This window comes from Stenella coeruleoalba, assembly GCF_951394435.1.
Source record: "Stenella coeruleoalba genome assembly, chromosome: 13".
Classification (NCBI taxonomy): domain Eukaryota; kingdom Metazoa; phylum Chordata; class Mammalia; order Artiodactyla; family Delphinidae; genus Stenella; species Stenella coeruleoalba.
The window spans coordinates 70,756,813-70,774,527 of record NC_137159.1 but is presented as its reverse complement, the minus strand read 5'-3'; the positions used below and the strand labels follow the sequence as shown (position 1 = coordinate 70,774,527).

Below are 17,715 nucleotides of genomic sequence, written 5' to 3'. Positions count from 1 at the left end.
CCCTTGTGTGTGCTGTGCCCAGTAGTTTGGAATTGATGGAAGAGTGGGGGTGGGGCGATTGTTTTGTGTCGAGTTAGGGAATATGGAGAAAGCAAGATTTTGTATACATTAATATGAAGAATGTGTACGATGGGTTGGGGAAGAAGGCAACTGGAGACAAGGGCGCCAGTTGGTTAGGAAGCTGTTAGGATAGTTAAGGCCTGAGCCACGAGCGCTGAGAATGAAGAGGAGGCTGCAGCTGGACATGAGGAGAGAGCTTGGGCATGACAAGGGGGAAAAGATAGTCACACCTCAAGGCTTGAGCCCTAGGGACTGGAAGAAGCATCTGTGCATTTTGTGTTGTATTTAGACAGATGTGTCTCCATGGGTGTGTGTTTATGTGGGTGAGACCCTGTGTTTGAGAATATCTGCGAGTAGTCTGATAAGGCAGTCAAATCTGAACTGATACCAACCCTCAGCTCTCACATTTAGCCTCTCAGTGATAACATGATCCCATCCATTTTCTCATTAACCCTCACAGTAGCCCTCACAGTAGCAAGGAAGAAAGGAGTAGATGAGAGAACTAAATCTTGGAGAAGTTCAGAAACTTGCCCAAGGTCCCAGATGGCTAGATTCACGGAGGCATTACCACAGCTTGCCACCTGAGCCCAGAGCGTCCTCCCAGTTTTGGTTGGGCTTCATCGGCTTCCCGCTGGCCCATGGAGTTGGATGGGAAGCAGGGTCACTTGGAGGAATCCTGCCTCTTGACACATCAGCCAGCTGAGCAGTCCTTCCCCATCCAATGGAGAGTGGGAAATGTAGCCATACTGAGCCATCACCCAAACTATTTGACCCCTTGAAGCCCCATTTGTCACGGGTGGGAAATACGTTTTCTTTTCATTCCCACTATATCCTATGAAACATACTACCACTTGGTCACATGGAAACTACTATCGCTCCTTCAATATGTGTTGCTCTTTATTTGATGGCTATGCATTTTTATTTTACTCGCCCAGTCAATATTCAAAGTCAGAGTCGGATGCGAAACTTGAAAGGTTTTATTTCCTAACTACAGACAGCTTTAAAAGGTGGAATGCCTGGCGCCATCACCGCCTGGGCGAGGCCTCACCCAGGCCGCGAGGCGGCAGGAGGGCAGGGGGTGGGGCTTTGGGGTCGACTTCCCAGGGAGAGAAGCCCTGCCCACTGCGCCCTCACTGGCCCTTCTTGTGGGCGTTCTTGATGATGGTGTTTTTGAACAGCGTGACCAGGGGCGTCTGGCTCTTCTCGGAGGTCATGAAACCGCCGTAGCGCTTGTCCTTGGGCGGGCTGCCCCAGCGGAAGTGCTCCATCTTATACGGCCCCTCGTCCTTCTTCTCGGCCGCCTCGGCCTCCGCCACCAGGCCGTACTCCAGCTCGGCCCGGGCGGCTGCGCCCTCGGCCGGGGCCTCGGGGCCGCGCACCGGCTCGGGCCGCTCCCCGGCCAGCTCCCTTTTGAACTCAAGGGGGAAGGCCTCGGCCGACTCGTCCTCGGCGCCATTGGGGTACACCTTCACGGGGCGCCGCTTCTTGCCCACCGGCTTGCCCCAGCGGAAGTGCTCCATGGAGTAGGAGCGCTTGTCCTCGCGCGGGCCCGGCTCGGCGCCATCGCCGCGGGGTCCCGGGCCTTCGCCCCCTGGCACCCCCTCCTCCTCGCGCTTCTGGGCCGCGCCGCCGCTGCTGCTGCTGTTCCGGCGGCCAAAGCGATCCCAGCGGAAGTGGCTCATGACGTACTTCCGGGGGTTCTCGGTCAGCGGCTGCTCGTCGCCGTTGCCGGGGAACACGGGCGTCTCGGCCGAGAGGTCTGGCTTGCAGGCCCGGATGCACGCCTGCTGGAGAGCGGCGAGCGCGTCAGGACCCCGCGCCCCGCGGCCCCCATCCCCCGTCGCGGCGCCCTCACCACCGACAAGCTGCACCTGCGCCTCTGCTCCCACCGCACGTGCGGGCCGCACAAGCGGCCCCAGTGCCCTGTGGATTCCTTGCCGAGGACGTCTGCCCACCCCCGCCCCTGGGCACCCACGGACATCTGAGACTCAGCTCGGGCAGCGCCTCGTTTGTCCCCTGGTACCCCTGCCTGGCAGCTACAACAAAATCCTGTCCCACTCGGTGGTTTACTTGTCCCCTAGCTTTGTGGGCAGGGTCAACGTCTTAAACCTTATAAGCCAGATATATAGGAATTCATCAGTAAACGGCAGGTGGGTGGTAGTTGTTGGCACTTAGTGAATCCTGAATAAATGAACATGGTTCAGTTTGGTCTGGGAAGGGCATCGGGTTGAAATTTGGGAGAGAATCTCCCAACGTGGGAAAAGAAGTCCAGGCTTCTAGGGCCTGTATTTTCCATAATGCCTCCACCTTACCCCAGTGGTCTGCAAACCTACCTCATACCCTCCCCTAGCCATCTCCCTCCGAACTTTCCCACACCCATCTGGCGCGCACTTTCAAGTCTTCTGAGCTGATCCTATACTTTCCTCAATCAGTGAGCTTTGGGAAGAGGTGTCTCACTTCCCTGTCACCTTCTGACTGGAGGGAAGGGTAGAAAGTCAGGATTATTTCCATTGCGGGGGTCATGGAGCCTGTATCTCCTCTCCCTATAACTGGACAACTGTGGCACACATTTGCTTAGGAAAATGACCTTGGGGCTGCAGCCTTGAGTTTTTAGTTACTGGGAACAACAAAGGAGGGAACAGAATGATCGCACCCACTCTGTTGAGTTGGGGATTTCATACTCCAGGGATTTAGAATTATAACACTGCAGAATATTAACAGTGGAAAACAAAAATTATCTCATACTCCTCTCCCCTGGACACATAATGACACCCAATTTCTCAGAGAGGAGAAGGGAACTTGGCAAGGTTCCACAGCCCATTGGTGACAGAGCTGGGACTAGAACCCATGGGCCTGACCACGGCCAGAGCTCGTTCCCTGGTGAGCTCTCAACGGAAGAGGCTGTGCAATGGGTGTCAAGAGTCTCTTGGGTCTCTGAACTAGAGCTCACAGGATTCCCTAGGCTCTTTATTTCTATTTTATATTCCACGTGCAACCTGCTCTGTTTTTGAGAAAGTCTCTCTCCTCACCTAAACTCAGCTTCTCTACTGACAAAATACACAGAATGTAGTGATATGCATTGCACCCTCACCAGGCAGCTACAGGCAGAAGGATGGAACTCAGTCACAGACACCAGCAGTGTGTCTTTTGCCTTGACTTGGTATTGTTTCTCATGTATGCCTCCCAATACAAATACACACACACACGCACACACACACACATAAACACACACACACACATATAAACACACACACACATAAACACACACACACACATATAAACACACACACACATAAACACACACACACACACACACAAACACACACTGTGGTGACCTAGAGGGAGTTCCAGCCTGGCAAAAAGGGCCTTTATATGCTTCTGGAAAGGCTGCTGAAGGGTTTTTTCCTTCTCCCTCTAGAGATGGTTTATAGTACTACCTTCCTGGCTTCGTAACTTGTAGTAGATAGAAAGGGAAGAAAAATGGAATGGAAATGTCAAGTGACATGAGGTTATTTAAAAAGGAATAATTTGAGGCTTCCCTGATGGTGCAGTGGTTGAGAGTCCGCCTGCCGATGCAAGGGACGCGGGTTCGTGTCCCGGTCCGGGAAGATCCCACATGCCGCAGAGCGGCTGGGCCCGTGAGCCATGGCCGCTGAGCCTGCGCGTCCGGAGCCTGTGCTCCACAACGGGAGAGGCCGCAGCAGTGAGAGGCCCGCGTACCGCAAAAAAAATAAAATAAAAAGGAATAATTTGGGGGCTAAAAGATTGAAAGTATAGGATCAGTTGAGGGAGCAATTATTGTTATCATCATTGTTAGTATTGTTTGCTTTAATGGCACTGTCTCTAAATAGCTTAAATGAAGTGGGTCTCTATACAAGAAGACAGGACAGGAAGTAAAGATAATCAAGCAGAACTTGGAGACCAGACCCATCTCCCTGAAGCTGCTTCCTCCCTTCCTTGGCCCAATTCTGACTTCACTCTGGAGGTCTATTCCTGCCCTTGGGTGACTTACCCATATCTCTGGGAATGAATTTCCCCTTCCCCATACCCCTTTCTTTGTGCTGTCCCAGCCCCAGTCCCATCTGATACCCAAACCAAGATGGCGACCACAGCCCACATACCAGCAGGTTAGTTTCCGTGGTGAGGTCCTGACACTGGCTGCTCTCCAGGCACCAACCACGCACCTCCATGGAGGCCTGAAGCAGCAAGGTCAGCAGCAGGACGCCCGAACAAGTGCTGCACAATCTCGGCATCTTCCAGGCAGGCTGAGGCTCTGCAGAGGCAAACAAGATTAATGGGACCCCTGCAAGGAGCAGAACAATGTTGGCCACTCATCAGAAAGGACCGTGAGCCAACATTAACAATATACTCATCTGTGGAGCTCAAGGCCTTTCGAGGACAAGCTCAAGGAGCAGGCGGTGTGCAGGGTGGTCGTGTGAGTTGGGATAGAGAGGAGGGCAGTGGGACCTGGGGAAACTATGTACAATTTCTCCTTTATCTCCTATTAAAAATCAGACCCCAAAGGACGTTAGAGCTGGAAGATATTTTAGGGGTCATTTGGTCTGGCCCCTTATTTGAGAGATGAGGAAACTAAGGCCCAGGGAGAGACAGTGACTCAGATGCTCATGACAAGGTAAGGCTAAGTCCTCCTGATCCAGCACAGAGCTTTTCTATTTTACCATCTTCAGGAAACTATAGTTCTAACACTCCAGATCGAAGGAGTAACTTGGGAAAGCCAAAGCACTCTGAAACTCCTGCTTGAGATGGTCTACTCCTCTCCACCAGGATTCTATCATTCCTCAGAAACCCTGTTTCCTATGAATAGTAGGTTTAAATAAAGGCAAATAAAATCTCTGTCCAGTTAAGCCAAAACCTCAGCCGACCCAATCTGATGTCCTGTACACACATCACTCAGGGGATCACTATTTCTCAGGCCCCTGTAACTTTGAAGAGATTTTTTTTTTTTTTTTTCCGATACGCAGGCCTCTCACTGTTGTGGCCTCTCCCCTTGCGGAGCACAGGCTCCGGACGCGCAGGCTCAGCGGCCATGGCTCACGGGCCCAGCCGCTCCGCGGCGTGTGGGATCTTCCCGGACCGGGGCACGAACCCGCGTCCCCTGCATCGGCAGACGGACTCTCAACCACTGCGCCACCAGGGAAGCCCGAGATTTATGTTTAAATCAGACCCATTCTTTTAAAACTGGCTCATCTCCTGAACACATTACACGTCAGACCTCCTCTTGTTCTATGAGTCTCTCAAATGTAGTCTGAAATAGCTGGACTTGAAGATGCTGTAGGTGTGGAAGGGAAGGAGATGGTCACACAGGGCAGAAGGGAATTACCTCCCATTGTGAACACCTACCAAAGACTCTTTCTCAGAGAAGTCAGGAAGTACCTCTGGTCAGATGCTGAGTTCAAGGGGTCAGGATGCAGTAAAGGGAAGAATCAAGGCTGCATTTTGCCCCATGTATCTGACTCTTTCCCCAGCTTTCTAGCTTTCACACTGCCCTGTCCCCTGTCATGAAGGTCAGCCCTCTGAAATGACCCTGAGTTCTGTCATCAGCTCACCAACAGCTCCACAACCATTTTAGATTTCAGAGGATCTTTTCAACCAGCTGTTAGGAAGAAACCTAATTAGATAAGAAAAGTAATTCACATTAAGGTGTGGATGACTAATTTTCTCTCCTAATTTAAAAATATCTGCCTAAAGAAATCTCCTGTTTGTGGAGGCATAGGCCAAATCTTTTTTATAGGGAAGGCTCTGGAAGTGAAAGTTCCCCCTGGCTCTCATTGTCTACTTCAGGAAGCCACTTCCTTCTCTCTGTCCCACCCCACTCCTTCCCCCAAAAGCTGAGCCAAAAGGGCTCCCTTCTGAGTGGTTGCCAAGCACAGCCTGAGTGTTTTCAGAGCAGCCATTAGGTGGTGCTGGCAGCCAGTGGCCTAGCCTATCAGCGTCTCAGGGCAACTGGGAGAACATTGGTCAACCTTGGTGTCCAGTTGAGACCTGGGACAGGCTGCTCCTGTTGTAGACTTTTGGTGCTCCAGTTCAAGTACAAAGCCTGAATTTGGTGGACAAGGCAATTTATGTTAAAGCTCTGAGACCACACAACGCATTTTGGTCAGAAAAAAACGCCTAGGTTTACAAGAGAAGCAGAAAAATGACAGTTTTATATCACTATGGGCAACTATAAAATAACATATTAGTAAAGAAGGAAGTAAAATCATGCAGGTCTGACAGTCCCCTCAACTATATTTCAGTTCTCAAAGTTGGCCATTCTGGAATGATTTCATTTTCTTTTTTTTTTTTTTTTTTTTGCGGTACGCGGGCCTCACTGTTGTGGCCTCTCCCGTTGCGGAGCACAGGCTCCGGACGCGCACGCTCAGCGGCCATGGCTCACGGGCCCAGCCGCTCCGCGGCATGTGGGATCCTCCCGGACTGGGGCACGAACCCGTGTCCCCTGCATCGGTAGGCGGACTCTCAACCACTGCGCCACCAGGGAAGCCCTGGAATGATTTCATTTTCTAAAAACTTACCTCATGATTTCAGACCTTCCTGAAAAGCCTCAGAGAGCATTTCCTCTCCTGCTCCATTGGCTATGTGTACAACAGGGTGACATTCTCACTCCCCACCCTCTCAGAGCTGCAATCTCCTGCTAAAAAGTTAGATAGCTCCCTGAAAGCAACTTGTCTTCTTTCTGCTTCTGTATATTTTCTATTTTTCAACAAAACCAAATATTACATTGTGTTATTTTTTAAAGCAATAAAGTAAGAGGGAGCTGTCAAGTGTGCTTTCTGTAAGTAGAGAGTGTCCAATAATTGTGTTATTTTTTAAAGCAGTAAAGTAAGGGGGAGATGTCAAGTGTGCTTTCTGTAAGTAGGGAGTGTCCAATAATTGTGTTATTTTTTAAAGCAATAAAGTAAGGGGGAGCTGTCAAGTGTGCTTTCTGTAAGTAGGGAGTGTCCAATAATTGAAAGCCTGGAAAAATAAGTAGAAATTTGGAATTTGCTAATCTTGACATTAACTTTATAATAGAACTACACTTATTAGAAATTCATTTGTGTGGGTGAATTCTCTATGAGCTGAACAAAACTTTTTTTGTTTTTTTTAAATTTTATTTTATTTTTAAAGTATTCTTTTTCATTATGGTTTATCACAGGATACTGAACATCGTTCCCTGTGCTCTACAGTAGGACCTTGTTGTTTAGCCATCCTGTATATACTAGTTTACATCTGCTAACCCCAAACTCCCAGTCCCTCCCTCCCGCACCACCCAAAACATTTTGTTTGTTAGTATAAAATTGCACACTGGCCATGCCCTCTGTAAAGATTAGAGGAACAGAGGCGCAGAGCTTTGTCCTCGCACCATGATACACACGTATCAAGTCCTAAAACAGAATGTCAAAGGAACATTAAGTCATTACATAAGCCATAGTCTGTACATATCTCAACAATGGACAGAACAAATGCACACTTTTACTTTCCTTGGCTCCTTCCAGCCATTCTGTGGGAACCACCACCTCACCATTTATTCAGGAAGAATTTGGGGAATCCAAATGCCCTGCAGACTCTCTCTCCCTCCCTGGGAACCCACCTCGCCTGAGCCTCCATCTTGCCTGGGCTTCGATCGGCTCCTACGGCCGCTTCTGACCTGCAACCTAGGGTTTGCGAGATAGAAGGTCCATTCTGAGGTCCTATTGAGGGAAGAGACGGGGTGGTTCAGGACCGTGGACAGTTCCCGTCCGGGCCACCTCTTTTTAACACCAGCTGCTGTTCGTAGAGGAGGCCATGTCTGTATCAGAGCGCGGCCCCGTCGGGTGCGCTGAGGCGGACAGGGAAACGAGGATTCAGAAATTTGAATCCAAAAAAGTCTGGAACGCAGGGAGTTTATTGTGACTTTTAGCCTCGTCTCTTCTGCCCCCATTTCCAACATCATATGGTATCTTTTAAGAAGTGACCCCTACCCAGAAAATCAGAAGAAAACCCGAAAGACTGGGTCTCCCGAGATCTCCCCAGAACGCGGTAGGAGCCTCAGGGGCCCTAGCAGCCCCCCTACCCGGGGGAGATGTGGCTGCCAGCTCGTGGAAGGCACCACTTCCAACCGTCGCAGCCGCTCTCCCACCGTCCAGAGGCTGGGCTTCGCCGCCCCGCTGCCGGCGGATTCCCACGCTGCACCCAGTACAGAAAGTTTTCAAAGAACTCAGGACCGCGGCAAGTCAAAGATACCTCTGAGATCGGAGCTGGGCGAGAGCATCCCGAGGCCCCAGGGGCAAGGGGTCCGGGAATAAGAGCGAGGTTCCGCGCCGTTGCGCCCCTACCTGTCGCGGGGAGGCTGCTCTCGGGCGACTCCCGCTGCGCCGGGGCGAGGATGCTCGGCGGCCTCTCGGTCACTTTTCTTCCCCTCTTTCTCTTCCTTCGCGCCGCCTTGTCCCGCTCTCTCTCCGCGGTCCTTATATACTTGCGGGGCTCGCCTGGGTGGGCGCTGGACGTGAGTGAACTTCCCGGCAGCGTCAGCGTAACAGGCAACTCCCCCGTCCACAGGAAGGGGGGCCGTGGGGCGCAGGAGGGGGTTTCCAGGTAGGGGCTGAGCGCGAGAGCAGACGTGCCCGGAAAGGGGGCTGGATCCCTGCCCCCGGAGGCTGGAATTAACACTGTCCTGCTGAAGGGCACACCTGGCAGCGGGCAGGTAAGAACTTAATTAAGGATGGTTTTGGGTCTGCAGTTAGGACGAGAGGGAGGCTTAGCACCCCGGTGTGGGGCAGGTCTAGCGCGCCCGCTGAGGTCGTTGAGGAGAGGGTGAAGTTACCTGTGTACGTGCTTGGGCTGGCATCTGCCTCCTTCGCATTTGGAGGTAAATACCACCGCCCAGGGAGTACGTCTGTGATGCCTCAGATTTCCCCAGCATTTGGAAACTGTGATGTGAAAATGTCACAAGCAGTCACAATCCCTCTGTTACAGGTTGGAGAGACCAGGGGCAGAGAAGGTCAGGAGTCACTCACCTGAGGCCCAGGACACGTTGCCTTCTTGGGGGTGTGAAGGTGTGTTGCACTGTCCCACTGGGGCCTCCTCTGCGAAGCCTAGTCCCTGGCAGGCTCCCTCCTGTGCCCTAACCCCCAAGGAAAAAGTGCTGTTAACCTTAGCCTATTAATGGAGGGAGGAGGGAGTCCTCTGTGAAGAGCGGCTGAAGTACTTTCCCTGTGCCAATGAGCTAACAGAGTGGTCTGGGGATTCTCAGTCTTCTCCAAACCTGGTCTTGGAGGTCTGGCTTGGTGCTAGTCTCACATGTCAGGCCAGGGAGGAGAGGACAGCGCTCAAACCTGCAAGGGAAGAGTCTCTACCTTAACCTGGAGTAAAGAAGCAGAAGCAAATTGTGAGGGGCGGCAGGGGTGAGCAGGAGTGTTGGGACTAAACAACTTCAAGGTGCTTGTTTCATCTGTCATTTGCAGGAACTTCCTTTATTCCCAATCAGACGCCCTTTTAGACTCCAGGACTCCCTTGAGAATTTCTGGCTGGTGACATTGGCTTTATATTCAGCAATCCTTTTCTTTTGGGCCACAGGAGAGATTCACTCTCCTTAACAGTAAATAAGGTACTTTACTACCTGGGCTTGGCCTCTTTCCAGGGTCATCTCCAACCTCTCCATTTTGTGTCCTGGCACATCAACCATCCACAACATTCCCATTCCCATAACCACTATTTTCTCAAAACCCCATCTCTTTGTCCATGCTATTCCCTCAACTAAAACACCCTTTCTCCTTCCAGCCACCTGGGAAAATTAGACTCTTGCATTAAGATTTAGCTCATCCATCATCACCTGTTCCCTGAAGCCCTCCTTGGTCACTTGTCCGACCAGGGCATGAAACACGGCAATCTCTGTTTTCCAGAGAAGCCCATTCCCATCTCACCTGTACACGTAGCTTTCACAGCTGGAACAAATTCCACTCGGTCTTCCATCTTCCCTCTTCCACCCGCTACTGCCCCTACCACTGCCAGGCTTACAAGCCCTCTCAGATTGTGATTTTTAATCTCATTTTTCTCTGTATTATTTTTATACCTTTAAGAGGCAGCTGATGGTAGCAGAAAAGCCAGACCAGGAAAAGTTCAGATTGACCCAGCCTCTGTCCTCCTCTGTCAGTCGAGTTCTTAATTACATGCAGCAAAACCGACTTTGGCCCATGTGAATTGAAGCTCCATTGAACCACATTTAGAATCCCTGGGAAGGTTGGGCAACCAGGATCCAAAAATGGGCAGAGACAAAAGGTGGCTGGAATCATGGTCACTGATTGGATCCAATGAGAAAGAAAACCAGACCACTCTTGGGACCAAGAGGCCACAAGCTGTACTGTCAACACCACAGGCATTGGACATAGATGTCACTTCTATAACCAGGTTGGGAGGTTGTCATTCCCACTTTGGCTGATATTACCAGAAAGGACTGACCACTGCCCTTGCTTCATTATATCATGAGCTCCTCTTTGAAAGCCTGGAGCAGGCGCCCCTGATTGAGATGATAATATGATTTTCCCCTTTATTCTGATAATGTGGTGAATTACATTGTTGATTTTCCTACCATGCATTCCTGGATTGAGCTCAGTTTGATTATGATGTGCTACCATTATATAGCATTGGGTTAAATTTGCTAATATTTTATCTAATAGTTTTGCTTCCATGTTTATGAGATCAGCCTGTAATTTCCCTTTCTTGTAGAATTCCTATTAGGTTTTGGTATCAAAATTATGCTGTCTTCATAAAACAAGTTGGAAATCCCTCCACCCACCCCCATTTTTTCTAATTTAATAGAAGAATTTGTGTACAATGGTGTTTATCTCTTCCTTAAATGTTTGCGATGATTTGTTAGCGATGCTATCTAGGTTTTTAAGGTTTTTCATTTGTTGAATGGTTTTAAATTACAGATTCAATTACTTAAATAGCACTATTCCAATTGTCTCTTTCTTCTTGTGTCAGTTTTAGTAAGATGTGTATTTCTAGGCATTTGTCCATTTCACCTAAATTTTTAAAGTTTATTGGCTTAAATTTTTTATTATATCTTCTTATTATCTTTTTGGCACCTATGGAGTCTGTACTTATGGTCCTCTTTTATCGCTGATATCGGTGATTTATGTCCTCTCTCTTTTTTTTGACTGATTTTCTTAGGGGTTTACCAACTTAATTAATTAATTTGTTTGTTTGTTTATTTATTTTTGGCTGCATTGGGTCTTCGTTGCTGCACGCGGGCTTTCTCTAGTTGCAGCGAGTGGGGGCTACTCTTCATTGCGGTGCGCAGGCTTCTCACTGCTGTGGCTTCTCTTGTTGCAGAGCACGAGCTCTAGGCGCACGGGCTTCAGTAGTTGTGGCACGCAGGCTCAGTAGTTGTGGCTCATGGGCTCTAGAGCGCAGGCTCAGCAGTTGTGGTGCGTGGGTTTAGCTGCTCCGTAGCATGTGGAATCTTCCCGGACCAGGGCTCGAACCCGTGTCCCCTGCATTAGCAGGCAGATTCTTAACCACTGTGCCACCAGGGAAGTCCTATTAGTATTTTTAAAGAATGAATTTTGATGTTGTTGATTTTCTCTATTGCATGTACATTTTTTCTATTTCCAGAATTTCTACTTGTATTATTATTTCTTGCCTTCTAATTTCTAATTAGCTATTCTTTTTCTATTCTCTTGAGTTGGATATTAAATAAATGCTTTTACTTAGATAATTGATATTCAACCTTTATTCTTTTTGACATGTGTATTTATGGCTATAAATTTCTTTCTAAGTATGGCTCTAGTTGCATCTCACAAGTTTTGATATGTCATATTTTTATTACCATTTAGTTTAAAACACTTTATTTTCATTGAGATGTCTTCATTGACCTGTGGGTTATTGAGAAGTGTTCTGTTTAACTTCCAAACCCTGGGGGTTTTCTAGTTCTGTTTTGAAACTAAATTTTAGCGTAACTGTTCTGTGGTCAAAGAACATACTTTGATTTTAGTCCTTTGAAATTTTGCGGGACTGCTTACTGGAGGCCCATATGGTCCGTTTGGATTAATGCTTCCTGTAAACTAAAAAGAATATGTATTCTATGATTGCTCAAATATTCTATATCCTTTCTATACCCTTATCCTTTCTGATTATTTGTCATTTTAATCCATTAGTTACTAATAGATGTATGTTTTTTAAATCTCCCCGTTCATTTCGTAAATTTAACTACTTCTCCCTTTGGTCCTGGCATAAAAACAACTCCTTCTAGAAATCTAATGGTGAATGTGGGGCAGTGGTGGAGGGTAATATAGAATCAAGGATGAAGATGGCAGAAAACTACTAGAGCATGGTTGCCTGCTGATGGAAATAATCCAGTAGAGAAGGGGAAATTGAAACCAAATGATCCGAGTCTTAAGTAGAGGTGGGGTCCAGAGGAAGAACCTGGCCTCCAAACAGTGGAAAGCTTTCCTCTTCCAAGAAAGAAGGGGGTATAGACACAGGATAAGCCATGGGAAGATGAGTGACTTCTGTCTGTACCAAAGCCTTTACCTTTTGATCCAGAATTTCCTGAGGAAACATCTAACAGTTACCCTAAATAATGTTCAAGACTATTCATACAACATAGTTTATAGTAGCTGTAAAATGAAATAAACTAAACATCTTGGGTGTAATTATAAAAACAGTAAAATATACTCATAAAAATTATGGTAAAGCTATGCAACGGAATATTTTGCAGCCATTCAAAATAAAATAGAGGTTTATTTCTAGACATAAAAAATGACCACTGATAAAATATAGATATACAGTTGACCCTTGAACTACACAGGTCCACTTACACTCAGATTTTTTTCAGTAAATACATACTACTATCCTACATGATCATGGTTAGACCACGGACGTGGGACTGTGGCTAGAGAGGGCCAACTGTGGGACTTGAGCATCTGTGGATTTTGGTATCCGAGGTGGGTCCTGGAACCAATCTCTCGTGAATATGGAGGGATACTGTAAATACAGAAAGAGATAGAAATAGAGAAGAAGATTAAGAGATACCAAAGTGTTAATAATGGTTGTTCTGGTTATCTAATATTAGATCACAAACTACCCCCAAAACTTGATGGTTTTAAGCATTTACGTTGCTCATGAATCTGCAGTATGGCCAAGGTTTGGCCAACACGTCCAAGTATGGCCAACACGTCCCTCCTCTACTTGGCAGCAGCTCGGGCAGCTCAAAGCCGACATCTATAAATCATCTGAAGCCGCTCACTCACACGACTGGCTCCTGGTTGGGAAGACTCAGCGGGGGGCAAGGAGAGCTGGGGCTCCTCACACACTTCTGTCTATCTCCATGCAGCCTGGCCACGTGACGTCTTCAGCGTGCAGCCTCAGGGGAGCTAGACTTCTTACAGATAGGCACAGGTCTCCAAAGCATGCATCTGGAGGCAACTTACTCTTCCAGGTCGAGGGGGTGGGTAGTTAGCAAGGGCTTCCCAGAGAAGGGGATGCTGAGTTGGGCTGAGTCTTGATACAATAGGTCACCAGGATGAAGAGAGGAAAGTAATTCCAGGCAGAAGGAACAGCATGTGCAAAGGATTCAAGGCAGGAAAAACCTTATGTTCACGGAATGCTTGTACAGGTGGTAGAGGGAGAGAGAGAAGACTGGAAACAGTCAGAGGTCAGAGGGAAGGAGGTGGGGACCATTCAGGGACTGAGTCAGAGGGGCCGTAGGACCAGCTTTCTGCAGCAGTGAGGAGAATGATCAGAGGGGAGGGAGCCTGGAGCCAGCACGGGGTGACCCAAAGCCCGATGCTCTCCTCCAGGGCCTGGAGGCCAGTCCAGCCAACAGTGGGAGCAGTGAGGCAAGAGAGGAGGCAGAGGCAGGTTCATGAACTACTAAAGTGGTGGCATCAATGTGGGGGAAGGTGTCATGAACACTTCCCCATCTGAGGTTACCGTGGCTGCGTGGATGGTACAGTGTGATGTCATGGTTCAGAGCACAGCTCTGAGCCAGACAGCTGGTCTTAATCCTGCTCAACCACTGCCTAGCTGTGTGGTTCTGAGCAAATTCCCAACTTCTCTGTATTAGTTGTCCCATTTGTGAAATGAAGGAAATGACTGCGGCTGCCATATGGACGCAATGAGGTAATACATGTAAAGATGGGAGAGCAGGGCCTGGCCTTAGTTATGGTTGCCCTTGTTCTTCTTATCATGGAAGTGCTGGTCCCAGGAGAGCCCACCTGGCGTGGAAGGAAGGAGGGAAGGAGAGGGGCGGGGTGGGGGGAAGGGAAGGAGGGAAAGGAGGAAGGAGACAGGAGCAGACATGACTCTTCGGCAGGGAGCTGATGTGCTCATCTGAGGGCCTGGGGCCGGGTGAGGCATCTATACCTGGCTGCGGGCCAGGGCCACGGCTGCTCTCGTCACCCCAGCTTTTCACCTTTGAGGGTTTAATTGGAAAAGCAATGTCACCAGGGTGTGAATGCACTACAAAGACAGGTGTGGAGGCAGACTCCTGGGGGAGAGGAAGTGCTGGGCAGACCGGTGGCTGAGAGCTTTCACGGGAGGGGACACGGGCAGGGTAGACTAGCCCTCAGCTTCCAGGCCCTGGGGCCGGGCAACAGGGGACATTTCACTGGGGAAAGAGAAGACTTAGGGATGAGGCTGCCCTTTGCCTGTGTTCCGCAGACTCTGGGACAAGCCAACACTCAAGCCTTGAGGGTTGGAGTGAGGGGTGGAGGTGGGGTGCGAGGGAATCCGAGCCTTCCATCTTGGCCGCTCCAAGTCTCAGGGGACAAGCCAGGGAGGCTGCCAGCCCTGCCTCAGGTCAGAACAACTGTCCCTTCTCAGGGCTCCTGGGCCCAGCCGGGGCCTCTGCCCGAGGGAGTGCTTCATTCCTGCTATTGTCTGGGTCGCACGGGCCTCAGGCCTGCTCCGCTGGTGCCCCTTGCCGGCAAGGGGACAGCTCCCAAGTCAGTGTATGAGAAGAACTGGTACTCAAGAGACTCCGCAGAGAGAGGGTTGGAGGGAGTGACTGCGGAAGGGAGACCCGCTGAAGCTTCCATTTGCAGAAGCTCATGCATGAGCCTCTAAAACTCTCTCCAAACCTCCTCTGCACGATGTATGAACCTAAACTGACAGGTGATCTCCCTCCGCACGATGTGTCTGGATTAGAAATAGCCCCGCACCCGCCCCTTTATGTGTGTGCCTGCTGGGGACGGCGGGGAACGCTCACCCCTCCCCGGCTGCAGCAGCCCAGGGACTACGGGCAGCTTTGGGGTGGCTCTGGCCCCCCATGACCCCGACCTAAGTCACGGCAGGCTTCTCGCCTTCCAGGCATCTCCGCTTTCAGAGACAAGAAGAGAGGACACCGAGTGTCCTTCTACAGGGGAGCCTCCTGCCTGGTGCATTATGGGTGCCAGGGAGAGGGGCTTCCCGGTGAGAGAGTAAAGCAGATGTGGGGCCTGGAGTGGGCGAGGAGGGCGGGAAGCAGGACCCGGGGCCGCCCTGCACTGCAGAGAGGGGGTCCGTGGGAGGCACACAGAAGGGTGGGAATGTGAGCATGCTTCAGGCAGGGCCTCTCTGCCCCAGCGGTGCAGGAGGGAAGGGAGGGCAAGCTAGGGAGAGAACCTGGAGAGGAAAGGACAAGCTGAGGGACCCTGGGAGGGAGCGGCAGAAAAGGGCCACGGCCAGGCCTTGGGGTCTGACTTGATGCCAGGGAGAGGGGGTGAGAGAAGGAAGTCAGGCAGGATTTAGGCATTTAGGCGTGGGGCTGGGGGAGCAGAGGGCAGGGCTAGAAAGCCGTGTGGGGTCAGGTGCGGAATCGCTAAGACACAGTGACTTTGAAGCAGCTGCTCTTCAATGCGCCCTTTGCCCAGCGCCAGTCCCCCAGTGGGTGCTCACACAGGGCTTACTGGGAGGTGGGAAAAGTGCCGGCTTGGAGGGCCCAGGTTTTGTTCTGTCACTCATTCACTCGATGGATGTTTATTGACCCTACATGTACCGGGGCAGATCTGGTCTGTGCTCCCAAGAGGACTTCAGCTCTAGGGAAACCTATAACAAAGTAGTCCACAAATCATTACAAGCTGTGATAAATACAATTAAGGAAACAGAGTGGGAGAGGGGAGGGGAAAGGCTTCTTAGCAGAAGGAAGAGGATGCAAAGGCCCTGGGGCAGAGAAGAGGTTCTCAGCACTGCTGGAGTGGCAGCAGGGGAGGGGAGCAATCCTTGGGAGGAGGGACATGAGGGGCCAGGCCTTGGAGGCTATGAAGGTCGTCAGATGACGACTTAGATTTTATGCCAAGTGCAGAGGGAAACCATTGCTGGGTTTTAAGCAACAGAATGACAGGATCCAGTGGAATATCTTGAAAAGATGGCTCTGGCTAATGTCTGGAGAACGAATCAGACAGCAAGCAACCAATAGCCTCTTTTGGGGAGTCAGAACCAATAGGACGTGGAGCAGACGTGCAAGTGAGGCAAAGGGGAGGGGGTTAAAAACGGTTCCAGATTTCTGGCTGCTGGATGAGGGGTGGTACCATTCAGTGATCTGGGGAAGACTGAGGGGTAGCTAGGTTTGGAGGTGGAAACAATGAGCTCTGTGACCTTGAGCAAGTAACTTAACCTCTCTGAGTTTCTCTGGGCACCTCCAAAGCCCCAGCTCACAGTGCTTAAGACTCATGAGCAGGTGCAAGAAATCCTAACTACCATTAGATTCTTGTCAATAGAAAAGCTAACTACAAATTCCCCCAAGGGGAGCCTGATGGGGTTTGGGGGGCAGAGGTAGGCCTAGTCTCCAAAAAAGGACCCTGAAGCCTGGAGCACAGCGGAGGAGAAGGTCTCTGGCGCCCCAGATGGCCCAGGGAATGGGGGAGGGTCCCACTGGCCCCATTTATCCCCTGCAACACACACTCCTATTCGCAACCCCTTTCACTGCACACCCCATTCAGCACTGTGGCCAGGCCACTTCAACAGCTTTCGGTTTGACCCCAAGGGCAAAGAGGAATCAATTTGTGCAGAGAATTGGAATGGAAGAGATTTCAATTGACCTTTGAATGGGGTTTTAATTTGCTTTGTTACAGCCGGAGGGGCCTCATGAAGAGACCCTTGAGACTGCTTTTATCTGCTAATGTGTGCACCAGTGCAAAGCCTGGGCCTCCGTCTGCATGCCCTGGATGGGGTGGGGGGGGCAGCAGGGTGCAAGGCCAGAGGGGCAGGGAACCAGAGTCCATGCCCCCCCCAGGAACTGGTCCACATCCCCCTTAGGGCCCAAAACAGTCAAGAGTGCAGGCAGAGGCAGTGGGAGGGCAGACAAGCCGGATTCCAGCCCCAGCTCTGCTGCCCAGTGGCACCTCCCCGCTGGGCTTCAGTCTCCGTATCTGAACGGTGGCCTGGAGGCAGGGTGTGGACGAGATGGCCCCTCAGGTCCTTCCAGCTCTGGTGTTTTATGGTTTTGTTAGGGGAACCACTGACCGAAACCGCCTGCCCTGGCCAGGCAAGATAGTAGCCACCTGCATGCGTCGTCTTAGAACAGGAGGTCCTGGTAAGGAATGAGGAACTAACAAGCTACCACCAATGGGAAGAATTCGGGAAAGGTCAAAAGGAGAGAGGAGACACCAGTCCGTATGTCCTACCAACCTTCCAGAATCCTTCTCGCTGAAATCCACCTTGGCTGAGTGATGCAAACACCACCAGGAAGGACCC

General features: G+C 50.4%; 1 protein-coding gene across 2 annotated transcripts; it reads right to left on the bottom strand.

Annotated features, from left to right (window-relative positions):
- Positions 1–1,020: 1,020 nt before the first annotated feature.
- On the bottom strand, positions 1,021–8,469 carry POMC (proopiomelanocortin). Of its 2 annotated transcripts, none has more exons than XM_079940825.1 (3): positions 8,376–8,469; positions 4,182–4,333; positions 1,021–1,847 (listed from the first exon to the last, which is right to left on the bottom strand). In XM_079940825.1, exons 2-3 carry the CDS (start codon positions 4,311–4,313, stop codon positions 1,191–1,193), a joined length of 789 nt encoding a protein of 262 aa, XP_079796951.1. In that variant the 5' UTR covers positions 4,314–4,333; positions 8,376–8,469; the 3' UTR covers positions 1,021–1,190. The 2 variants fall into 2 exon arrangements, with proteins under 2 accessions (XP_079796951.1, XP_079796952.1); XM_079940826.1 differs by having other exon boundaries at positions 1,021–1,844.
- Between the last annotated feature and the right edge of the window lie 9,246 nt (positions 8,470–17,715).

Bases quoted from the DNA above. Each gene is read 5' to 3' on its own strand.
- POMC (XM_079940825.1), bottom strand. From the start codon at position 4,313: ATGCCGAGATTGTGCAGCACTTGTTCGGGCGTCCTGCTGCTGACCTTG. The intron at 1,848-4,181 runs GTATGTGGGCTG...GCCGCTCTCCAG, and splicing joins CCACGGAAACTAACCTGCTG to CAGGCGTGCATCCGGGCCTG.